Source organism: Pygocentrus nattereri, chromosome 9 (genome assembly GCF_015220715.1).
Source record: "Pygocentrus nattereri isolate fPygNat1 chromosome 9, fPygNat1.pri, whole genome shotgun sequence".
NCBI classification, from domain to species: Eukaryota; Metazoa; Chordata; class Actinopteri; order Characiformes; family Serrasalmidae; genus Pygocentrus; species Pygocentrus nattereri.
The window spans coordinates 29125328-29151671 of NC_051219.1; the positions used below are offsets into that span (position 1 = coordinate 29125328).

General features: G+C 38.4%; 1 protein-coding gene across 3 annotated transcripts; it reads left to right on the forward strand.

The window, feature by feature from the left end:
- The first annotated feature begins 1823 nt into the window (after window positions 1-1823).
- hm13 (histocompatibility (minor) 13) lies at window positions 1824-25735 on the forward strand. Of its 3 annotated transcripts, XM_037541468.1 has the most exons (14): window positions 1824-2235; window positions 4132-4155; window positions 7372-7470; window positions 8549-8631; window positions 8732-8820; window positions 10978-11063; window positions 12214-12339; window positions 12643-12700; window positions 14493-14576; window positions 15088-15124; window positions 15765-15867; window positions 15950-16035; window positions 19786-19980; window positions 24247-25735. In XM_037541468.1, the coding sequence occupies exons 1-13, from the start codon at window positions 2023-2025 to the stop codon at window positions 19934-19936; spliced, it is 1239 nt and encodes a 412-aa protein (XP_037397365.1). In that variant the 5' UTR covers window positions 1824-2022; the 3' UTR covers window positions 19937-19980; window positions 24247-25735. The 3 variants fall into 3 exon arrangements, with proteins under 3 accessions (XP_037397365.1, XP_037397366.1, XP_017562206.1); XM_037541469.1 differs by lacking the exon at window positions 4132-4155 and having other exon boundaries at window positions 1829-2235; XM_017706717.2 differs by lacking the exons at window positions 4132-4155; window positions 19786-19980 and having other exon boundaries at window positions 2008-2235.
- The last annotated feature ends 609 nt before the right edge of the window (window positions 25736-26344 follow it).

Here is a 26344-nt window from a genome sequence, read left to right on the forward strand (position 1 = left end):
TCTGTGAAGTTGAGGATAATAAGGTTTGTTAGTAATTTCAATAGATTTTACTGTCCAGAATACCGGACATTGGAATTAGCCCCGTCTGCAAGGTGAAAAATGAACATTATTATCATTGAGATTACAGACTATGACTAACATAGAAAATATGTATTGTATTATGTGTAACATTACATACAAATCTATGTAGTATAGTTAAGACTAAGTGACACTTATTAGTCCCACAACAGGGAAATTTCACCTCCACATTTAACCCATCCGTGAAGTGAAACACCACATACACTCTAGTGAGCACACACACACTACGGGGCAGTGAGCACACTTGCCCGGAGCGGTGGGCAGCCCTATCCACAGTGCCCGGGGAGCAGTTGGGGGTTAGGTGCCTCAGCCATAGGGTCTCGGCTCTTGGGATCGAACCGGTGACCTTCCGGTCACAAGGCTGGTTCCCTAACCTCCAGCCCATGACTGCCCCGTAAGGTAATGTTTTCTGACATTTTTAATCAATGACATCGATTGTTTCAAGCATTTATTCATTTCTGATATAGTACTGCAAGTCAGTGTACATGCTTCTGCATTTGCATCTATATTTATTGGTCATTTTTCCTGATGGGTTGATGTCACAGTATGAGGGACTCTAAAGGTTTAACAGGCCTTCTGGGACTGACGCATGATTCAAATGCATTTGATGGCTTCCTATTGGTGTCCTACAGGCAACCAGTGGTCTCTAATAGTAACCATTAAACTAATTCCCATTATCTTAATGGCAAAACCAACAGGTTTTAATCCTGCTGAGTCTGGTTGTCTTTTTTCAGCAGCAGAGGCTGTAGCTGTTGAGAGCACCCAGGATACCTACACACGTAAAAAAAAGAAGGTTCTTAAATGGTTCTTGGAAAATTATTGTATATAGATCCATGAACACTCAAAGAACCCATTGCATAATTAAAAGGGTTCTTGGCATGGAGAAATGGTTTGATTGATGGAGAACATGCTATAGATGGTTCTATATAGAAGCTATTTGGAAATGGCTTTATGTAGCACCAAATTGTTATTCTGTTGTTTACAAGTTTGGCATTGTTACACTAGCTGAACCCTTTTGGGTGCTATGTAGATCTCTTTCTGAAAGGTTCTATATAGAACCATTTACAGCACATTTCCCATCAACCATTTCATGATGCAAAGAACTCTTTAATCATACATAGGGGTTCTTTGAGCTTTTATAATTCTATATAAACCATGTTCTATAGTTTAAAAATGGTTCTATATAGAACCATGGACACACCAAAAAAGGGTTCCTCTATTGTTGCAAGCTTGACATCGATACAATAGTAGAACCATTTTGGGTGCTACACACATTCTTACGGAGCCCTGCTGGTGACATCCTGTATAAATAAAAATTATGGGAATGAGATAATTAAGTTGTTGCCATGACTTAGTAAAGCGTGGGAATGAGATCCTAATGCGTGACTTAGTACGCCGTAATCTCATTCCAACGCCTTACTAAATCATGGCCTAGGATTGTTTTTATTTACAGCGGGGCTCCGTACATTCTGCGTCAATCTGAAGAACCATTTCATGATGCAAAGAACCCTTGTGGCCACGACTTAGTAAGGCATGGGAATAATATCCTAATGCGTGACCACGACATAATTCCCACGCCTTAGTGGCCGCAACTTAATTATCCCATTCCCCCCACCTTACTAATTCGTGGCCACGCATTAGGCTCTCGTCACTAAGGCGTGGTCACGCATTATTTTTATTCATATGGGACGCCAGCAGCAGGGCTCCGTACGAGAACCATTTTCTTTACTGAATAACCATCTTCTTTTTCATGCCACTGCGGTAGGTGGCGGTATCGCGATCGTTTCTCAACACAGAGCCGAAGAACGCTTCAGTTTCCCGGAGAGCCTTTAGGGTAACGTGGCCTTACCGGACAGAGAAGCGCCGAGGTTGATGAGAAGAGGCGCTCCGGACTGACCGTACGGCACACTTTCTGTTTCAGACACACACACACGCTCCCCCAGCATGGCTGACATTGAGCAGGGATCCTCCGCCGCGCTGCCCACCGAAGGCACCCCGCTGCAGGACGCGAACGACACGGACACGCTGAACGGGACCGCCGCTAAGTTCGTGGCCACGGCCGAGGGCACCGCGCTGGCGTACGGCAGCCTGGTGCTCATGGCCCTCCTGCCCATTTTCTTCGGCGCGCTGCGCTCCGTCAGCAGCTCCAAAAGCAAGGTGGGTTGTGCCGAGAGCTGAGAGCTGGGCCGAGTACAGCCGCTCTGACTGCAGTGAATAACGTTAGAGAAGCCGCTAATTCCAGCCAGGCTTTGCTCTGCCGTGTTGGCTCAGTCAGCCTGCATTGCAACACCGTTGCAGCCCGCGCTGGATTCAATTCAGATCTGGTAATTTTATAGATGCTCTTCCTTGAAATCTGCTGCAGATTACTAGCAGCACTGTTACAGCCTGCTGTTATCAAGTGTTTGCCCACTTGCACAACAGCTGTCTAGATCTTCAAATAGCCAGATACATGAAATACTCCTATATTGGATATTTTTGCCTACCCTCCTTATGAAAGGATAATATTACAGGACTTTGTACGGGATTCCTGAAAAAAGGTGTGGGAAGTTAGGACAGCAGTAGTACAGGATGCTGCAGGTGTATCACATACCATATAGGTATTGACAGATTGTCTTAAGAAAAAAATCTAATCAGCGTTTGGATGTTTAGAGACATCATTTTTGAAGATTTGATGTGTCTGAAACAGTGCAACGTTTGGGCGGACGCCTTTGCTAAAATGCCATAATCTTAGCCATGAATGTGTTATTTCTCTAGTGCTACCTGAGGTAAATTTAGTCCTAATTTATAAGGTTTCTTTTTTTTAAATGTTTATACATCAGTCTTGGCAGATATGTCCATGAAAAGTACTCTGCGTCCCTAGCACTGCAGGAAAAGTAGAGATTAGAGACCATAAACATGTAATGCCATATGATTATTAGAGATTGTTTGGTTTATTTATATGTCCTGTATTTCATATATAAATATATACTTATTCACACCTGGAAAAGGTTTCCTTCACTTTCTCTCTGTGGAAGCCGGTTAGGTAAACATATCTCAGCAGACCATATGGCAGTCTTGTACAGCAGTTTGTCTTAAAGTGTCGTTGAAGCCTTTAATGGTGATGGTGGTGATGGTGTATGTCTGACTTTTACATTAAAATGTCAGCGTAGATCTTGATTCAGCAATTTAGCATCATGTTCATATGCGGCTCATTCATCTCCAGCTTCTGATCTTAATGTACGGCTGGATTGGTCTTATTTTGAAGGCCATGGCCCATCCATTATGTTTATGCTGTTTTGGTTGTAGTTGATGAGACTTTTTATCTGGGGGTGGGTAGCAACTATTTCAGATTTGTAGAATTTGATGATGTTTTACAGGGATATTTTTATTTCTGCCGTAATTCTATTATTTATTCACTGTGGATCATATTAATATTGGTAGTCTACCAGGTTTTTTGACAATGGAGTACATGGAATTTTCAGAAGGCCAAAAAACGACATAAATGAACAAGCCATGCATGACCCTTCTAAGATTCCAGTCTTTTAAAGAGTTCAACCTTTATTGGACAGTATTGAACAGATTTCTTTAAAATGTTTAAAAATGCTACATGGCCAAAAAATGTGAGATGCATCTTACCCTTACGTGGATTGCCACTGAAGAACTGCTGATTCATGATAAAATATATTTAGCTGAACCTTTTGTTTAATCAGATTACCAAGTATAATTGGAAAACTGCAACATTCACTTTTCTGAACACGTATATTTGTTAGGACATGGGTTCTCATTTTTTATTTATTTTTTACATGGTTCCTTTTCACTCCTTCATGTATCTCCTGTTTCCTTTTTTGGGTTTCAGTTTGCTGTGTTGGTTCAGCACCTGAATTAATGGAGCTTCAGCATTTTATTTTACACTAACGCACTTCAGTTCTTATGCTGATAGATGCTGGACCTAAGAGATTCCTCTCCAACTCGAAGTCAGTCTGTCCTGGAGGAGGTTTTAGGTTTTTTAGGTTTTTATTTAAATACATTTTTGGTTTGATTTAACATTTCTCTGTACATTTATTTTGTCCATAGGTTGGTGCTGAGAATGGTTATGAAGTGAGTATTAGCACTGGTAGCACAGCCAAGCTCTGCTTACTTACCATCTGTTTCATTCACATCTCATGGTGTCGCTGTGCAGGTGAATGCTATGATGCTTTGACGGCCTGGTGTGGGCAGTTTGTGAATGTTGTGTGAAGTAAAATTTTATTTAAATCTGCTGGCCGATGCTTGTTTTGATGGCTGTAAAAGCAAAACGAGGAAGCTTCGTCCAGCTTTCCCCGTTTCAGCTTCCTAAGCGGCTGTGGCTCACCGTATGTGTACTCATCCAGCTTTTAAATACTGGTAGGTCTGGTGTGGGCCTGCATTGAGCATTAGTACTTAAAACGTTTTTATGTTTTTGACTGTCTTCTGTCATGGACTGTTCTGGTCTTTCCTTTTCCCCTACAGTCTCTTTTCCTTTCTCCTACAGAGAAGACGACTCTGGGTGCAAGCTGTCTTTTCTTTATTCTGATCTAGACCCTCCTCTTCCAAAATGTCTTAATATTAAAGTGGAAGGGAAAAGTTGGGCTGTGCGATATGGGCTTTAAATGTACATTTGAGTGCCTCTGTCTGGCTGAGCCACAAGTACAGATTTAAACTTTAACCTTTAGACTACAAAACTACAAAAGAGTTCACAATTTCAAAATAAAAAATAATGAAATACTGATATATACAGAGCTACATGCACATTCTTTGTGCACTGCAAGGCTGAAAGAGGGCACACACTGTTACTGCCAATATTAAAGGCTATAGAGCTATTTGACTACTAATGGCACCCCCTTATGGAGAATTTTCAGCCTGCTAAATGAGAGTAAGTTCTATTTACCTTGTAATTGTTCTTGTAATGGAATTAAAAACACAAATTTGCATATTGTTTCAATGTAGGCCTACAAAAAAGTCTGTATTAATTCCATATAAAGCTTGTTGGTTTAGGATGGATTTTTTATTTATTTATTTGGTATTCTAATTTTTTAAAAGTATGCCCATGTGTTTCTTGTAACTGGCTGTTAGTTATGTTGCTTGCTTTCCATGTGGTAGAGCAGGGTTCAAGCCCAGGGAAGCACTTGTTGGGCTTCTGGTTCCTGCCCATTCATTTGCAGCACTTCGGCACTGCATTTGTGAGGTCATGTTCAGGTCGTGATCAGTTCTGTCAACCCTTGGCGATGTGTTTATTGCGAAAATATTATTGCGCAGCCCAAGTGACAAGTCAGATTTACACAATTTTCTTCTGTTTTCAAAGGTGGTCAGTTAGCCAAAACGTGTGGTGTCTGAAGTTTGCTTCTTAAGTTTTGCGCTGGAGCTATGATGCTAATGTAGCTAACAAGTGGAAGCTTATACCTCACCTATTAGCACAATGCAGACCAAAATCATTACACATCAGACTGTTGGAGTTGTTAAACAAGGCTATTTGAAATGACTTATGTGGCCAACGAACTGATATCTATTCAATTGTACAAAATCCATAAAACAATAAATAAATAAAAACAATATTAACAATAATAACTTTCCATTAGTTGTTAGCTACATTATCCTTGCAGCTCATGTACGAAAGTAAAGAAGCAAATTTCAGAGACCAAACAAGTCTTGGGCCATTGACTACAATTGAGGCAAAGGTGGAAAATTGTTCAAATTCAGTTTCACTCAGCTATAACAGTGCAAGGTGGAGACAGTAAACCTAAGATTCTAAAACAGGTTGGGCACTGGTCCTGATATGGCTTTAGTAGGTTCGTTATCATGCCTTAATTTTAATAAAGGCGGAGCTGTATCAGCGCTATTCGCTTTCGCAAGCTCCTGTGGTGCACTGGAGTTGAAGCAACCAAGACTTAAATTTGCACCTCCAAGCTGAGCCACATTGGATCTGTTGACCTATAACAGGGTGTCTGCAGGTCCTTAAAGAGTCTTAATTATTCTGAAGTTCCATTTTTTTTTTTTTTTTTTTTTTTTTTGTGGTCAGTTGTCTTAAGTTTGAATTTAGGTTTTATAACGCAGTTAGATGTCGTTTGATTATTCCCCCCCCCCCCCCCGAGCACAACTGACACCACTCACATTGAATAGTCAGTTTCAGTACCAAAATTTTATGCATGAATCTGCTAATGCCAATACATCTACCTGGTTTAGCGTTGGAGATACATCGTCAAATATTGGCTTATTTGTCTGATGCCTTTAATTTTTTTTAAGCAAATATTTACTGATCCCAATACAATTCCAATATAATGTATTGCTAGTTAAGCTGGCCTACACTGCACCATGTTCACAGAGGTACAAAGTTTTATGTTTTAGCACTGCATATTTGATCATGAAGTTGAACTTTAAGTTTTGGGGATATGGAGACCTCTCTGATGGAAATGTGTAATTGCATCCAACGTGCATAAGTGTTTTGTAACATTGTTTGCGCTTCGGAGCCTTTGCCATGATTGAGGCTAATTGTTGCGAGAGCTCTGAAAAAGAATTCAAAGAGAACTGGGTCAAAACACGATGAAGGATGTCATCAGAGGATGGAAGTGAATTATCTATGTCATCATATGTTATCTTGATGTTAATACATAGACATATGACGTGGTGTGCAAAAGCTCCATTTTAACATGTTTTCTTGTTTCTTCTAATTTACGTAATGCAAATGCCTAACTTGAATGGAACTTCAAATGTATTTTTTATTTTTTTTTTATTTAAGTCATATATTTATTATATTTAACTTGCAGGCACTCTATAAGCAAGATCACTGGTCATTGTCAATAGAAAAGGCTGACCTCCAGTCGGAACCTTGCTTTGGCTTCAAGAGAAGGAAAGGACTCCTGTGATGGCTCCTGTGTATTAAATTGTAGCATGTTGAGTCACCGACACACTCTCCCCCACCCTGACCCATTTTATTGAGGCATAATTCCACTGTGGCTACAGTTTAATTTGTGGTTGAAATCCTTTGTGGCATTATTTGGCATGTGACATTGTACCTCGACATAGAGGATTTAGTTTAATATGAAAATGACTGCAGCATGTGCTATTAGGAATCACTTTCTATTTTTTTTACTTTCTATTCCTAATGGTTTTTGGTTTAACACTGTTGTAAGAGTTACATAAGGTCAGTAGATCAGGAACCTAATGATGCTTTAGTTGTTTTTTTTGGGACATGAGTGTAAGTACAGTTGAGTGTGTAGTATTTTTTTAAAAAGGAATACTCCATTTCTTTTTTTGAAGAAGGTTTTTTTTAGTTTTGTATTTTGTCTGTGTCTCTCCCAGAATTCCTCAGACATGCCAGAGACCATCACCAGCAGAGATGCTGCTCGGTTCCCCATCATTGCCAGCTGCACTCTCTTTGGCCTCTATCTCTTCTTCAAGGTGAGCAGCATCTTCATAAGCATCATCTTCTTTAAATAGAATATATTTATAAACAAGTTATTTTTCATCACTGTAACAAACCCTGTGGTGTCTCTGAAATGGGAACTTTATAAGCTAAGGGGAAAAACACAAGTGTGCGTTAATGTAATGAGACACCCAAACTCGAATGGAAGGGCTAAACTGCTGTAGGCTGAATAGGAAGAGATATGTAGGTGTGTAATGATACATTCGACTCGTACATAGATTCGCGTTACAATACCGGGTTTAAGATTTGGTGTTCTCACAATGTTCTGAACAAAAATTAGCGCAAAGAAAAATATGGCTATAATTACTTTGTTGCACAACTCGCTAATAGCATTGTCATTGAGTTTTACATTGCAGTATCCCACTCTAATGCATTGTGAGGCCTCTAGATTTGTAATATCATACAATCAAATCAACTCCTGTGGGCTTTTGCATTTAAAATGTACATTTTGTAGAAAGTCAAAATATAAAATTATCATGAACTACATTATTTTAAATGTTTTGCACGTGGATCATGATTGCATCACTTTGTTTGTAGCACTTTTTCCCTCATTACCTTTTTCAATGTTTATATAAGAAGTAGCTCTTTCTAAAGAACATAAGGTGATTGTGTTGTTCATGCAGAGCTGTTGAATAAATCTTCGATTAGCTAATACAGTCTAAAGGGAACCTCTGGTCTATTGACATGTTTTGCTGGTATTTCTAAGAGCAATGAAGGTAACAAGAAAAATGTGGCCTATGCAAAAGTTTGAGAAGTTAAATTTTTCTAATGTTTATGTCAGAAATCCTTTATATGCAATTAGGTAATGAATAAAATGTGTAGTTTGGCCTGAGTTGTCCAAAAGTTTGCATAAGACTGACATTAGACCTGCTTTGAAATAGAAAGCACAGAAGTAATTGGTTTAATTTATATTTGGCTTGACCGTTCGGGATCGAACTGGTTTCTTTCTCTGTGGGATATTTGTGTTAAGACCTAAAAAAAACATGCAGGATGTGAACCTCAGTTAACAGTTGGACTCACTAAAACGGAATTTCTTATCTTTTTGTGGTTCAGATTTTCTCTCAGGAGTATATCAACCTGCTGTTATCGATGTACTTTTTCGTGCTGGGGATTTTAGCTCTGTCACATACAATGAGGTAAGAGCTGCTTGTGGTTAAACATCCTCTTGCTAAGGCAGCATGCAGTGTATGAACATTAGACTTGAGCATTAATGAACTGTCTTTTCCTCTTTGTCAGTCCCTTCATGAACAGAGTTTTCCCTGCCAATCTGCCCAACAAACAGTACCAGCTCCTCTTCACACAGGGAACAGGAGAGAGCAAAGAAGGTGAGGATTGAGTTGATTAGTTCAAACTGTTGACCGTCTTAATTCTCAGCAATTATTTAAATTATTTGACTGATAGTCAATATGGGCCAGTATGGGTGTGCTTCTGTTTAATTGGGGTCTTGGGGTAATGTCTTCTTTCACACCTGCTACTCTGTGACTTTAAGTCCGTCCAGGCTGCCCACAGCCTTTTTCACCAATATGCTCCTAGGTTTTTTCAAACATGTTCTTGAGAGGTCCTGAGAGAGTCATATTCATGACGCTGAACTGTTCTCACCTTTGTGCTCTTGAGTGTAGATTTTGTTTTTACCTAAGAACAAATCCCAAATGAGAAGGTATAGGTGAATGTCAATCTTAAAAAAGCTGAGTAAGTGGGTTGCAAAAAGAAATTTCTTGTTGAGAACGATTGGTGAATGAGGCCTGCTGTTTTTTTCCCTTGCTGAAAATATGGGCAGAATAATGTACTGTTCAGGACTGTCAAAAAAACCCCAAAAAAACATGCACATTCAAATGTGGAAATGCTTCCTCTGCTGTAGCTCCTACTGCGTTCCAGTTAGTAGCATTATCATGCGATGGCCAGTAAATGGAGAGTAGAACATGCCATTTCCGATGATAAACAAAGAAAACTCTGTATGTGTGTGTTTTTTTATATATATATATATATATATATATATATATATATATATATATATATATATATATATATATATATATATATAAAATTATGTATGTATGTATGTATATGTGTGTGTGTGTGTACACACATGCCTTTTTTATATTTCAGGGTCTATATATAATAATAATAATAATAATAATAATAATAATAATAATAATAATAATAATATAATAGTGATTTTTTTTTTTAATGCTTGGTTTGAAGAAAAGGACCATAATGCATTGAAATGACATTAAATTAAGATGATACAATGGTTATTGTAATTTTGTATTAGAGAATATTCTGAGTGTCTTTGGTCACTTGTGCAGCCATCTTGCCTGTTTTCCTTTATTTTCCCTCCTAGCACACTGTCTAGAGTGTGCCATTTGGAGGGCCACTTCACCCTAACACTTCACTCTACCCCTCTCTCAACAAAAATCGGGGCACCTTACACCTAGATGTGAACATGCTAAGTGGTAGGAGCAAGGGGTGAAATGGGATTGGACCCAATCCTCTCCACAGTTGGAGAGAAAGTGGAGGGAAAAGTAAAGTCTATCTAAATGTAAGTCAAAAAGAAAAGTGAATGAAGGGGTGATTATAATGGCAGCTACAGATGTAAAGCATTAAGTTGTATTAACATCAGCTTTTAGTTTTTTCTATTGTCATGTGACAGACACAAACATACGGGTTTGTTGAAAATACAACCCACTAGAAACTCGCTCGTCCTATGGCAGCGTTACTCCCATCTGGAAAAGAGAATTAAAATTTTTATTACCTTTTTATTTCTGTCTCCCTGATGATCTAAACTTGGATACAGCTGGCCAGTATCAGAGCATTTGCAGAAGGTGCCAAGTATAAACATGAGAATTTAAGATTTAAGTTGTACGCGAATGCACTTTTAGTTTAAAGGTGTTTTCTGTGTGTCTGTCCTCAAGACACTGAGTAGTGTTAAGTGTTTTGTGTTAAGATTGTGTCTGAATATGAATGAGAATATTGTCTGCATATTTAAGAAAAGGATCTATTTTTATTTTAGAAGTCGGCAATATAAATTTGAATATCAGTTTTGCTGTTTTAATGAACCAGGAGTGTTTTCACTGCTTTCCAGTTTAAGAATAAACATATATGGCCATGTTCAGTACAGTAATTTTAATACGTTTGTTTTGATGATTGTCGCAGCTGCGATGTGTGTGAGAACATGTGAAGTGTGGGAAATGGTGTCAGCAGTGTTGAGGTGATGAATGATGTTAATGAGACAGAGTGAGGGAAGGTGACGGTTATGATCAGGAAATGAGAGAGAGAGAGAAAGAGAGCAGCAGCATATGGTGGTGACAAGCTGTGCTCGGAGCCGTAGAGTGATTCTCTGCAGATGTCCGTTAGAAACTGAGAATGGTGTACCCGAGTATCTGCGCTTGAGTGAACAGAATTATTTCTGAGTCTATTTTTAATATGTTGAGCACAACAAATTATTTCGCTGGATCACTAAAACAGGTCTGCTTCTTCCACAGAAATAGTCAACTATGAGTTTGACACCAAGGACCTGATATGCCTGGGGATTAGCAGCGTTGTGGGCGTCTGGTATGTCCTTAAAAAGGTACAGCTCATCTCTGCAATTCTGAAAAGTGTCTGCATCCACAAAGTTCTAATGGAAAATAACAGCCAATAAAATTAAATATGGTCGGCAAGGCAAGTTGTGCTGGACCGCCAGTGTCTGCAGAACATGATATTTAAAAAAAAAACAAACAAATAAAAACCCTTCCATTAAGTGCAGGGTGGTACATCTGTCTTTAGTGTATGTTGGATGCCCAATTTTTTTTTTCATGCACTTTTTTGTCTTAATGTCCTGTAGAGGGTTTTCTGTAGAACCTTTTTTGAAAAGGGTTTTATATAGCAACAAAAGTTCTACTACTATTGCACTTCAGCCGCTACTCCTACTATCCTCAGAAGTGATAATGTCACTACCAAAACTTGACCAAATTTTTTAGTAGTGACAGTTTTAGCACACACACAAAATCAAAACATTTTCAATAAAACAAAAAAAGTCTACTTAACTGATATTCAGACTCTGGGACACATTTACTCCAAAACCACTGATCACCATGTTTTGGGACAGACACCTCCCAATAGAAAATGCCCTATAAATTTAGAATATATTTAGCTTATTACTGCAGTTAGTGTGATTTTATAGATCATTTTTAACATGTTTAATTTTTTTTTTTAAGTGGGGGAACTGTAGTTTAAACAGAGTGAAATTGTCCATTTAAATAAAACCTATTATTACAATAATCTATTGTTATTGTTTTATCATTAACTATTAATGCAGTTATGTTCATTTAAACAGTAAAATTGTAGGAGACTTTATTATAATAGCAGTGGTGTTTCTGCTTGAAAGAGGCGAAGATATCCACTATGCTGTTTACATCCCATGTTACCAGACGAGACCAAATAAATCTGCCTTCTTGATAGATTTGTTTTATGAACCTAATCAAATTGTCTTATGTCTTCTAGTCAGAATGATATGAAGACTAAATTCGCATGATGATGATTTTTATTAACATAACTCAGACTCTTACATGATTTTTACACAAATGTCTACAGTAATTGAGAATTCACAGTTCACAGTCTAGCAGATTTAAATACATTGTAGTGTAAAATATGAGCTAAAGCTGCTTTTTTTTTTTTCTGTTTGTCTAAAAACCTAATCATTTTGTGGTCAGTAACCTATATGTACTCTTGATTGACAGCACTGGGTGGCCAATAACCTGTTTGGCCTGGCCTTTGCTCTAAATGGAGTGGAACTCCTGCACCTGAATAACGTCAGCACTGGCTGCATCCTGCTGGGGGGTCTGTTTGTGTATGATGTGTTCTGGGTGAGTTTAACAAACAGTTTAATGAACATTCAAGTCCTTTAGTACAACAGGAGAGCACTTCAAAGGGCTTTATCTAAAACTGCATTTGAATATATATGCCAGTATATAATGAGCACCAACATACAGGTGTTGCTGCACAATATGCTGCTGTTGAGAATTTCCTATTGAAATGAAATATTACTGGAAGCTGCAAGTGGTTTATTGCTACAGAATACTTAAAAATGCTCATTCTGCAGAGCCGAGAAATGAACTGTGTTGTTTACATTTGAGAATTAATACACCCTCTTCTGCCTTTGCTTCTAGGTCTTTGGCACCAATGTCATGGTGACTGTTGCGAAGTCATTTGAAGCCCCAATTAAATGTGAGTACAAGTTATATTTCAGTTGTTTGTTTTTGTCTCTGTAAGAGCATTTTTTTTAAACTATTTAATACAGATAAAAAAATTCTAGATTTCAGACCCTTTCTATTGGTCATGAAATTTTCATGAAATGTAGAATTTTCTCATAGTGTAAAACCCTGATGTTGTTTTTCATATCATACATAAATGTAAAAATGACAAAAATGGAGGAAGGTTGTTCCTACAATGACTGCACACTGACTGGCCATTTTACTAAGTACAAATTCTTGTTTCTTCATTAATTGTCCATTTTGTCAGCTCCACTTACAATGTAGGTGCGCTTTGTAGTTCTACAATTACAGACTGCAGTCTGTCTTTGTCTGCATACTTTAGTTCAATTTACCCTGTTCTTCAGTGGCACAGCTAGAATGAGAATAGTCTACTGCGTACACTATATTTCCAAAAGTATTTGCTTGTCTGCCTTCACACGCATGTGAAATTGAGTGACATCCCATTCTTAATCCATAGGGTTTGATATGATGTTGGCCCACCCTTTGCAGCTATAACAGCTTCAGCTCTTCTTGGAAGTCTTTCCACAAGGTTTAGGAATGTGTTTATGGGAATTTTTGACCAATTTTGCGCATTTGTGAGGTCAGACACTGATGTTAGACGAGAAGGCCTGGCTCACAGTCTCTGCTCAAATTCATCCCAAAAGGTGTTCTATCGGGGTTGAGGTCAGGACTCTGTGCAGCCCAGTCAAGTTCTTCCACATCAAACTCACTCATCATGTCTTTATGGACTTTGCTTTGTTCACTGGTATGCAGTAATATTGAAACAGGAAGGGGCCATCACCAAACTGTTCCCGCAAAGTTGGGAGCATGAAATTGTCCAATATCTCTTGGACTGCTGAAGCATTAAGAGCTTCTTACAGTGGACCTAAGGGGCCGAACCCAACTCCTGAAAAACAACCCCACACCATATCCCACCTCCACCCAACTTTACACTTGGCACAGTGCAGTGAAACAAGTACCGTTCTCCTAGCAACCGGCAAACCCGGACTCGTCCATCGGATTGCCAGATGGAGAACCGTGGTTCATCACACCAGAGTATATGTCTCCACTGCTCTAGAGTCCACTTTGCATTGCACTTGGTGATGTAAGGCTTGGATGCAGCTGCTCGGCCATGGAAACCCATTCCATGAAGCTCTCTACACACTGTTCTTAAGCTAATCTGAAGGCCACATTAAGTTTGGAGGTCTGTAATGATTGACTCTGCAGAAAGTTGGTGACCTCCGCGCACTGTGTGCCTCAGCTTTCTCTGACCCTGCACTTTCATTTTATGTGGCCCACCACTTCATGGCTGAGTGGCTGTCGTTCCCAATTGCTTCCACTTTATAATACCACCAACAGTTGACTGAGGAATATTTAGTAGCAAGGAAATTTCACGACTGGACTTGCACAGGTGGCATCCTATCATGGTACCATGCTGGAATTCACTGAGCTCCTGAGAGCGACCCATTCTTTCATAAATCTTTGTAGAAGCAGTCTGCAGGCCTAGGTGCTTGGTTTTATACACCTAAATTAAATTATTTGGATGGGTGAGTGAATACTTTTAGCAATATAGTGTGTGTGTGTGTGTGTGTGTGTGTGTGTGTGTGTATATATAAAATATTCTGTATCGCTTGTTGTTGCCAGACCAAAGCCTTTAGATATGTAGGTATCTATCTTGTATCTTTTTACAGATAAGGCGTGCAAGACCTTCGTAATACAATCGCCAAAAACCTGACTTGGCTTCCCTGTTTTTTTTTCCCCCACAGTGGTTTTCCCACAGGACCTGCTGGAGAGGGGGTTGGATGCCAGTAACTTTGCCATGTTGGGTCTGGGGGATGTTGTCATTCCAGGTACTTTTAGACATGTCATGTACTTTGATGCTTTTTAGCATGTAGGTCAGAGCTGCACAACACATTGTTAAGTGTCAGTATTATATAGCAATGCTGATATCACTGACCAATAATGAGATTCATGTGAATGAATATCTCAGTTCATACAACAAAAGTAAATCATGATGGTTGTGATACCCCAGTCCAATCATTAACCATGTCCCATCACTGATTCACCTGTTCTTTTTTTATATATTGTGTGAAATTTGCAGTATGTGCCAGTAGTACTAGCATTTTGTCCATATTAAGCATGTAGGCACATAATTATAAATTTCATTTCTAGACAGAGTACTAACTTTTGAAATCTACTGGAAAACCATTAAACATATGTCACACAACATATGTTTAGAGAAAGTACTTAGGTAATTATAGCAGAAACACACAGACTAGCATTCTTTGGAGAAACAGTTCAAAAAAGAAAAAAATAAATGAGCCTTTTTCGGACACGGAGACTGTTTCTTTTTGTTCTCAGGCATCTTCATTGCTCTGTTGCTCCGCTTTGATGTCAGGTAAGGTTTCTTAGATCCTCTTAATTTAGAACATGGTTTAAGACGGTGGATTTATTTGTGTTTTATTTGTCTATTCATTTTTTTTATTCATTTATCAAGGCATTGCACTTTAATATGTCACCTCACTCTTTTATTTTTTTAAGCTGTAGATCCTGAAGTCTAATGCTATTAACCAAAATTAAACAAGACTTTTTTTTACCTACAGACAAGCTAATATTTTATTCTAGTCTTGGCGGGACAGTGTTATTGGTTGAAAAGCATTCTTCTTGCCTAATAAAAGATACAAAATGTCGAAGTGACCCCCTCTCCCCCATGCTATATGAATCACTCTGCTGACCACTGGTGGCTAAGTAGTGGTGGCTTTACTTTTAATCTGCCGGATCTTAAAGAAGGCCCAAACATTTGTTTTTTAATTTTTCTTTACTTTGAAAAACTCATAAAAGCAGCAGACACTTGAGGTTGTGTGTTATGGTGAATAACATCACACTGAAAGATTATCACAACCTCAAGAAAAAGAAAAAGGAGCCCCAAATATTTTTCACTTCTCAACACCATACTCTCATGTTCTATTAATAAAAAAGCAAACATATCACACTGAAGAGAAAACAGGTTAATTTTCCACTCTCATTTCTCCATACAGTCTGAAGAAAAACTCACGGACGTACTTCTACACCAGCTTCTTTGCCTACATCTTCGGCCTGGGATTCACCATCTTCATCATGCACACGTTCAAACATGCTCAGGTGAGAAATAGGGAAGCTAAGAAAATAGCAGGGGAAAAGGCCTTTGCTAAGCATTACTGATGAGTTTTGTTCCGTTTCCCAGCCTGCTTTGCTCTACCTGGTCCCAGCCTGCATAGGATTCCCAGTGGTGGTGGCCCTGGTGAAAGGAGAGCTGACAGAGATGTTTAGGTAAGTAGCTGCACTGCTGTCTTATCATGCATTTGTATAAATATAGATAATGTGTAGCTGTCTGGTGTACACCTGAGTTTCTATCAGCCCAGTGCAAAACAGGACAGAGACTTATATATAATATACATAAAGATAGTGGAATTATACTTTTAAGAATAACCATAGTTTTAACTTCAATGACCCAAATCAAGTAAAATAACTTAAAAAAAAAAAAAAAAAAAAAAAAAAAAAAAAAAAAAAAATATATATATATATATATATATATATATATATATATATATATATATATATATATATATATATATATATATATATTTGAAAGTTATTGTTAAAACTTTGTTATAGTTTTAGAATGTGCCTTTCACTCACCAGTCCATAAACACACTGCAAAAACAATGTTTTAAATTTATCATGGTTGTGATGTCAGTTACAAACTTATTTACATATGACTGCACATTCAGTAGTTCAGTAGTTTTACACTGAACTTTGTTCCATTGATTCTGTACATTTGAGTCTTGACTGCTCTTTGATATATTTACATATATCAGGTCCTAAAGGGGAAGACCACTGTTTTTTCAAAATTTTGATGTGAAATGGTTAATCGTAGAGAAACCTTACTGACTCTAAATTTCTTTAGTGATGGTGATGGGAACCAGGGGTACAACGCACACACAGCCATTTTATCTACTATTCAAAATGACCTGGAAAAAGTAGTTTTTCTTTGGGGACTGTTTTGATTAATATCACCCTGAATGTGTCTTTACACTATGCATTGTTTAAAAGTGTTTTAAGCCAAAAATCCTCTCAACACAATCATAAAACAGTATCTCAAAGGAATCAGAGGGCATAATTCATAAACAATTCATGTAGCAGCTTTCAGTGATTTTAGTATTAAACACCCTGGTTCTTAACACCACTGCTGTAAACAATTCTAGATAAGTTGGAATCACTTGGTTTACATTTCCACAGTTCAATTGTGCGAAATTTTGGAACTTTGGAAAAATTGGTGGAATTCCCCTTTAAAGACAGAGTAAGAAAAACAGCCTGTTTAATGCTAAGAGACAAAGAGGTTGGAAAATGGTCATGTAAAAATGAATTGTGAGGGGTTTGGTAGATAAGACCACACAAAATCTGTAACATTCAAGAACAAATGTGGAATATGGGCCCTTTAATATTAATTCTCAAATTTCAGCCTCTGCACACATGAAATCCCCTGGTCCTTTATCTGACTGCTAATCAGTAGTGTTAGTCAAAGCAGTGAAGGTGATATTGAGTCCCTGGCACAGGGATGGTGAAGTTGGCTTTGTGTTCGGCGCTCGGTGCACCTGCCTACCTCATGCCCACGAGATGGGGGAAGGAATTCCAGTCCAGCTGCTGTTGCCAGAAAATCCTTCCGATAGCTGCCATGGCAACAATGAAGTGGTGACCTTCAGCATGGACACCTTACTGTTGGAGTGATGGGTTACGTTTCTGTGGCAACCAGCGGGGAGGGGTTTCTGTGCTCTTGTTTTTCTCTTTCTGAGCTATTTCAGAGTGTATCAAGTCCAATAGGTCATTTCAGGTCAAAAACAAACACAAATATATGTATTTTGCCACTGGAAATTCCAAATGGTGTTTAAATATTTACTGATTACTTTCTGTAATTATACTGATCTTAAAAATGAGCTTAAATTGATGCCCTTTCCACAAGAATAACTACACTGCTAACATCAAATCACATAGTATGAGTGCAGTTTCTGATAGATTTGTTAGGATTTAGTCACATTCATTCCTTTTTTCCTTTAAGATTACAGGTTTCCAGACAGATGTAATGTTTTCCTAAATTTTTCCTTTTAAAAAGACAAACATTTTGAAAATCCTTTTAAATATTTAATTTGCCCAAATAATAAAATTTCATGTAGATTATTCCTACTGAAAACTTAAATGGTTATTTGTTCAGTCAAATCTTTTATGTTCAGTTTTGTTTTTAAAACAAATAATCGTGTCGGTGTGTAGCAAATACCATCTTCCAATGATTTTCTTTTTTTATTATTTTTTTATGCTAAAATTAAGAACACAAAGCAATTACATGGATGGATGGGAGGATGTTCTACATTTAGGGCTTTACATTTTTATCCTACAAATTGCCCACTGTTTTCTGAAATTGTGGCTCTGGCTTCTGTAGTATCCAGGGCTGTTGACCTGGAATGGCAGCAAAACCTTTGGTCTTTATTGGACTGTGTACAAATATATAGTAGATATACATTTTGAAATGAGCTTTCTCTTTCTTTAAAGTGATAGTTTGGCAAAAAAAACTGATTTATACAGTTACCCAAAACACCGTAATCAAAGATGTGTTTGGTGTCCAAAACTACAAGGCTAAAGCAGATTGTCACATGTAATGGAAACTTGTATGCCTCCTGTTGCATGGTGCAAACGGCATGCCTAAATCATCACAGACTTTCCTCAAACCGCGTTGAGTTGTTGAATAACTAAATCTCAAATATAATGCTTCTGTGGTTTCAGTGCTGGTTATCTATAAAATTTGACAAAAGTACAAAGTTCTGGCTTCAGAACGGTTGCTACTGCTTTTAGCAATGCAATAGGGCTGCACGCAATGCAATGTTCGATAAAGCTGTTGGATATCATGGTGACGATATAAGAAGTGATGATTTACTATGAAAATGTGTTTGGCAACAAACAAGTGCAGACTTTATTCTGGGATGTGTAAACAAACTAACTAGCCTCTTTTTAAGCCCCTCTTTAAACAAATAGGAAATGAAAAATTACAACAGCATCTACTACTCTGCAAAATAAGAAATGAAACGCTAACAGCTACTTGCATCAGAACTGCAAGTCTGTTTTTTGTGCACTGAATAGCTAAAGTTTCCATTACCTCAACAGCTTTTTCTATAAAGGCTACAAAACCAAATATATTTATTGTTTATGTAGGTGCACAAGAATAAACAAATGTTCTTGTCTCATTTTATTTTTATTTATTTATTGTTGTTTAGTTATTAAATAATGGGGTGTTGTACACACCGGCTTGTATTTAGTTTAAAAATAATGTTCTTGCTTTTGGTTGAGACTAGTTAGGCCCTTGTTCTTAGTTGGTCTGGGACTCTTATTTTGAAGGACCAAGCAGGGGCGAAAGGTAGGAAGCTTAAGTAACCCAGCTGGCTAGCAGGAAAACGGTATAGCCTGAACTAACCTTTACTGCAGCTGTTTTGAGTTGAATTGTTTGGTTGATTGGATAAGTTACTCGTCTCCTGTGTGGGAGAGCAGGTTCAGTCCCTAACAATTTGTTTACCGTGGAAACTCATGTCATGTTCACGATTAAAAATCCGATTTTTTTTTTTTGTGCAGACCTGCAATGCAATATACTTTGGTCAATTTTTATAGGTAACAGCATGTTATGCAAGATTTTTCTGAGCAAGGTAACTTGGCTCAGTGGTGTTTTTGCCAAATGTGTGATCATTTAGGCAACCTGTTTGCACAGTGCTAATTGGTATGCATAGCTGTTTTGTGTACAGTTAGCTTGCATAATCTGACATTAGCTTCATAGTTCAGTGCAAAACCAACAAAGCAAACTTGACTATCAGATTGTTCACCAAACTATCACTTTAATGTGCTTTAATAAACTTTTCTATTATTCTTTATTCTCTCTGTGCTGTTTCTCACCTTTTCTCCCCTCCTTTCCTCTTTGTTCATTCTTTACTTCCTTTTCTGTTATTCTTCTTGTCTTCTCCCTCTTCCCGCTGCGATGCGTAGTTATGAGTCGTCTGAGGAGGTGTTACCTCACACGCCGCGCCTCACCCACTTCCCCACTGTCTCAGGCTCCCCCGCCAGCCTGGCTAACTCCATGCAGAGCTCGGCCAGCTCCTCCCCCCGCCGCCGCCGCCACACCCCCTCCAACATGTAACAGCCACTCCGTCCTTAATGCCCTGTCTACTGTCACCTGGGCAGGTACGCCCCCATTTGCCCCAGTTTTTATCCCAGTGTGCTCGACCCTCCATCCCTAAAACATCCTTTCCTAGCTACATTCATCCTGCCATCCTTTAATGCAGAGGTTCCTAACTCTGGTGATCCTGTAAGAAGAATGTGTGGGGGCAGCCATGAGAAATTGGAAGTGTGGGTTGGACTTAGAAAAGTGGGAAGAAACAGTGTGATATTTCTAAGCCAATACAATGCTACAAGAAGGCAGAGCTCAAATTATTGGGTGATCTTCATTGAGCATGTTTACATGTGCTTAATAGTCCGATAACTACAGAAAATCTGAGTTAGTCAGTAATCCGATCACTGTGTTTACATGCACTTGAGAAATCAGATAATGGGAAAACCTGAAAATATGAACCTACATAATTTAGAAGATATTTAAATGTTTCATTTTGTCAAGCAAGTAGTCGGTTTTAAGGTCACCCCAAGTGTTTTGCTGCCATCTCGCAGCAACTTTCCTTGCTTATTTCTGGTACTGCGGTCTGTGTGCACATGCACAGAGTCCGAAATCTGAAAAAATCAGTAAGAGTCTGATCTAAGAAATTGGACTATGCTGTTTGCATGACCATTTGAATTGTCAGAGAACTGCAGAAAGCTGATTATGATCAGATCAAATGCATGTGAACACACTCATTATCTGAAGGATAACAAGCCTGTTGTTAGCCCATGGATGTAATGTAAGTTAGTATTACTGAGAAGTCCACCAAAATACTACAAGCAATTATCTAGATGTGTGTTGTCTGTTGAAAAATAATTGCAAGGGACAGTTATCTTCAGATGTTAAAATTTAGGGGTGGGTTTTAATGGTGGGCTGGGGGGGTGTACCATTCTTAGTGGTAGATTTCACTATTATCAAGCATCAAAAATCGAATAAGTTGTCCCTGCCATGTATTCCCATTACTTGATCACTTCAAGTCACAAGTCTATGGCACACATAACCCTGGAAGTATGTGTCGTATCTTTGAGGTTTTCTTCAAGCACCAAAATTTTAACTAATGATGACACACATCTCACATGTCTGACCATGTCTGAGGCAGGGATAATTGACGTTCTAACGACGACAGCTGGCTAATGTTACCAACTCCATGCTCTGTGCACAACAACCAAGCTCATTGCTCCTTGCTTGTGTACAAGCAATGACATAAAAGCCATGAGGCGAGACCGAAATAAGTTCCCTTTCTGATGCTTTGAGTTCCTCCAAAGAAGATGATCACTGGAAGAAGAATGAAAGTAACAGAACTCTCATTAGTGTAATTTGGAAAGAATTTTTTGGACAGACGTTTGTGATGTGAAATACTCTGTTCAGTACAGTACCCAAAGGAAATATGTCTGTTTTACCAACAAAGTAAAAGATACATGTGGGTCATTTTGCATAATAAATGAAATGGCTATACAAGTGTTATGGCTAAATTCTAAAATAAACTATTTCATGTTGAAAACTCTTTGCAATTCCCTTTTACCCCAATCAAAGAACTGTTCTTTAGGAGGCTGAAGAAGAATAGATTTCTTTGAAAAAGCTCTGCATATCTAGAAGCTATCTATGTTGGGTCAGTGTTTCTTAGCTTTGAGCTCTGCCTTTTCAAAACATTGTACTGATTTAAAAATGTCAAGCTCTCTTCGTTTCCACCCTAATAAGCCTCTATACATGTATTCTTGTTAAAAGATCACATCTGGCCCTGCACAACTAGACATCTGAGAGAGTGTTTCTCGAATGAGATCACACTAACTAGGCTTTGTTATTCACTTTGCTTGGAGGCAGCTGCTGGCAAATTGCTAGAGTTTTGTTGGATGACTTGTTGGTGTTGGAGAGTGTAGGGTCTTTTGACCACAGCATTACATCACTCCCATAGTCTGCCACATATAAAACCCCTCAGCTTAAAACTGTGAAAGGTGAATAGGTTATCTCACCTGGGCACGTTTGGCCTGCTACATCGCCACACCTCACTGTCCTTCATCTCAGCATGTGCTCATGATAAAGTCAAAGCTCTGAAAGTGTCCACAATGAGCCCTGGCATCTTCTACCCAGGACAGATGCACTAGCTGGAAAATTCCAGACTTGAACATTACATGCAGTCATTTGTAAGGTTTGAATGCCACTGGTCTGATTACACGCTTCATTGGCTATGTTTACATGCAAAGATTTTTGCCAATACAATTGGATTACAGATTCAGACTGAGGTGTTTTATATGCTCACTCTATTCAACAGTCTGATGGAGAATCTTCATTTACATGCTCACTATAAGTAATCAGATGCAAAATGACGCACATGTGGAGTAGTGCTTAGAGTAAACGTTACCATGACACCGAACATCACGAGCGGTCCGGTCAGTGTGAGATGAGTTTCCAGTTGGCGTGTTTGTGATTTTAATTGCTTTAAACTGATGTCAGACTCAGAAAAACGTTCTTCACATGTACTTATAAAGGAAGACGTGGTGATCTGAGACACATAAGCTGGACGTCTGTCCCACTGTCTTTTAAAGCTCAGAGCATAAACCTCGTCTTCTCTACAGACCAGTTTCTGCTCCTGCCATGTTGAATGTTATAAACCTTTCGCTATGACCTTCTGTTTGGAGTGCAATTGGATTCAGGCGTTTACATGGCTATTATTCTTCTATTTAACAGATTATTTACAGGTTTACCCACCTCGTTCAATCGGATAGAAATTGTATTCCGAATGGCCTCAATCGGATATAGTCGATTGCAGTGTTTACATGGACGTATTCTATTCCGATTGAGCTATTAATGGATTATCAGGCTGCATCTGCTTCTGTTTTTCCAAGTGAAAACGTATCCAGATTTTCTGCATATTTGCTAAGTTTGATATACCGTATGTGGTATGTATACCATAACTTTTGCTCAGGCTAAATTTTACGTTTTATTTTTTTCCCTATATGTTAAATTCAGCTAATAAACAATGATAAGAAGAACTGTGTTCTCTGTAGAGGATATATTTACGCATTTTCACTTAGCAAATCAACAAAACATGTCATATAGCTGGGGCACCCAAACTTTTGCATGTGATTGTATATGTGCAGGGATGGACCAATGCCAGCCTGGGCTTCTGTGTTCAGGTGGTCTAAGAGAGTGTTTTGGCTATTAATGTCACAGCTTGTAATCTAAGTTATTATTGAATGAGTCATATCAAGCAGATGCTTAGTTGCCACTTACAGAGAAGACAGAAAAAGCCAAAAGTCTGTAAGGACTAAAGACCTAAAATGAGATGCTTTTTGTGCTTTGATCTGGTTAAAGTTGCAGTGAGTTTTAAGATTTAAGGAGATCTGTTGGCAGCAATGGAATATAGAATACAAAGCCACATTTTCCTGAAACGTGTATAATCACCTGCACCTATAAATCATTGTTTTCGTTGGCTTAGAATGAGCCCTTCATATCTAGAGCAGGTTGTCTTCCAACAGAGGCCGACATGTTGCACCACTATATTTCTACAGTAGTCCATAACAAACCAAGCCCCAGCTCCAGAGGGTGCCTTTTGTGGCTTTACACTGAGGCAACAGCTTGAATTTGGTGGTGCTGTAGCGCTGGTTGGAAGATGTAGAAAGAAGAAGAATCAGTGGTTGCAGCCGAGGCTGGCTAACCATTTTGTGTCCTGAGAAGTTTAAGAAAGTAAACTTGGTCAAATGGAGGATCATATTTATTATTTAACACAAGAAAAAGAGCATGAATCCACGTCATCCAAGAAGCGAAAACATAAAGGAAAATCGGGATGGGTGACGCAAGAAAACCATAGGTTCTACAATATGCCTGATAAGGGAAGGGTGGGACAGGGGTATTCGGTTGGTTGCAATCTGCAACCTCACAACTGTTGCACACTGCACCTTTAAATGAATGTAAGTGCAGGACAAATGAAGAAAGGCCATTTTCCTTTCTTTCTGTTCTTTGTAAACAGTCATGGAAAGTGGTTTGATATATAGTATTTCCTCAAAACTCTCAAACAGTGGCACCGTTACTGGCAGAGCTTTCTGAGGGGGAGCTTTTAGCTCCATTAAATATGTTGAATGTGACCGTTTTGACTCAAGCTTCTCTAGAACAATGCATAAGCATAGCTGGCTAGCAGGAAGGAAATGTCTATGCTTTTTGCTGTCAGCTAAACATTCAGCTCTGATCTGTACCCTGCTATACCATATTTACCATATATATTTTTTTGTTTGTTTTCTTGACTAACCTCATGCCATTCTGTCTCTCTCTGTCTCTCTTTGTCCTATCTTTTTTTTCACCAGGTATGAGGAATCTTCACCTGAATTGGAAGCAGAAAAGACAGAGTCTGATAAAGACAAATAAACTATAAAGGAAAACGACCCCAAATCACGCCCCCTTCGTTTTTAAAAAAACCACTGCATTTCCAGAGCCATGCACCTCTCAGGCTCTGCCAGGAGGGGGGCGCTCTTCATTACTGCCCAATGTGTCGTGCTGTGCATGGAGCAGGCTGATGTATTATGTAACTGGTTTAATGACGATGGGTTACTTTTTTTTTTTTCTTTTTGTAGTTTCTAAGTGGTTTGTAAAGCAAGGTGTACAACAGCTTTCTCGGTGCCTACGTATTTCTTAATGTTTCATTTCCAGTTTTGTCTCATGTTTGCATATTTCATCCAGTTTGCCTTTTGCATATATGTAGTTTTTTTCCCTTTTTTTTAAATAGATATTTTCTCTTTTTGGGCCAGAATTTTAAAATACATTTGAAACAGAAGGACCAGAGTATTTATGTTTTATTCTTAACAATGAAGACTGATGAGCCTCTTCACCTTTGTTTGGATAACCGTGCTGTCTAGCTATGCCACACAAATACATACAGCACATAAGCTGTTTGATTTTCATGTTTCAAGATTGAATAAGTAAAGTCCTCTTAGGTTTGTAGTTGATGGCTGGAACTGATACCACACTTTGGCTATGTTATCTCCTTTTCTCTCATAACTGGGACCAAATGACCCGTTATGCCTAAATATACTATATACAGTTGTATGCAGAAGATTGAGCACCCTGAGGTCAGTTTACATGTGAACAAGACTAGTGAACACGTCCTCTACAGGGTACAAACTTAAATATGACATTTTTCTGCTAATATTGGTGTGCAATTCCTACTTATTTGCTGAATTTAACATACTGGTCTGTGTACAGTGTGCCATAACTTGCACATACCACTTTTTTTTTTTCTTTAAGTTCAGCAAATAAGCAGTATTAGGGCATTAAAATATGTTTATTCTCACTTAGAAAATCAGTAGAACATATTGTTTGACATGGGGTACCCAAGCTTTTGCATACATTGCACAAAAATGTAGGTCTGTTTCCTTCAGCTGTGAGAGATATTTTAAATTTCTGGCCTTATCAAAGATGGCTGAAGACAGTTCTGGGAATAAAGCTGTCAAATGTTGTCGGATTCTGCTGTTCATATCCTAAAAAATGCTTAAATGTGCAAGAGCATTTGGTGCATCTAGTCCCAGAATGCTGGTGAGATATAGTGTTAAAGGATTGTACAGAGCGGACTCATTCTGACCCGCACACAGCACACATCCATGTCCATGAATATCATTCTAAGCTTAGAAAAGTGGCATCAATTTGCTGTCAGTTCTTGTATATTCTTCTGTTTCTCCTGATGTACCAGTGCAAGTTAATGGTTAAAGCTTCTTTGCGGAGCACGTCTCTCTCATTAGTTTTTTTTTTTTTTTTTTAATTCGCAATAAATTGTGGTTTATACCGCTGTAGAGAAGCATATAATACGTGTGTGTGTTTTTTTTTTTCTGCTGAGTATGAGTGTTTATGGTGTTGATATGGCAGTAGGGAGCCATGGCCTTGTAGGCCTTTAAAGAGCCAACAGTATAGCAGCCACATAAGGTCAGTTGTTGGTGCTGTCAAAAGTTAACACAGTGAGCTTAAACTTGCACAAATGTTTCTGCCTATACAGTGTACATATAGATAAACCTGTGTAAAATGTAGGAACGTGCTTTCTGACTCATTTTGTTGTAACAGTACTCCAGTTCTTGACCACATCCGGTTTTTGACGAAGGAAAAAAATTTTAATTTAAAAAATATTGGCTAAAAATAATAAGCTCATCTGAAGAGGCTCACTTTTTTGAGTGATAGCACTCCAAAAAATGTTTTTTTTTTTTTTAAATAACGCAAATCGGGAGGTTATCATTTTGGGCGAGCAACAGGCTGCTCTGCAGATAAGCTAATGAGCTAACAGAGCTAACCAGTTTCACGTTGGTTGCTGATAAGAACTTATACAATGTATAATCTGCTAACACTTTATGTGTAAGATAAATGCTAGCTATGTTCTCTAGTTAATATGAGCTATTGGGGCAGTCGTGGGCTGGAGGCTAG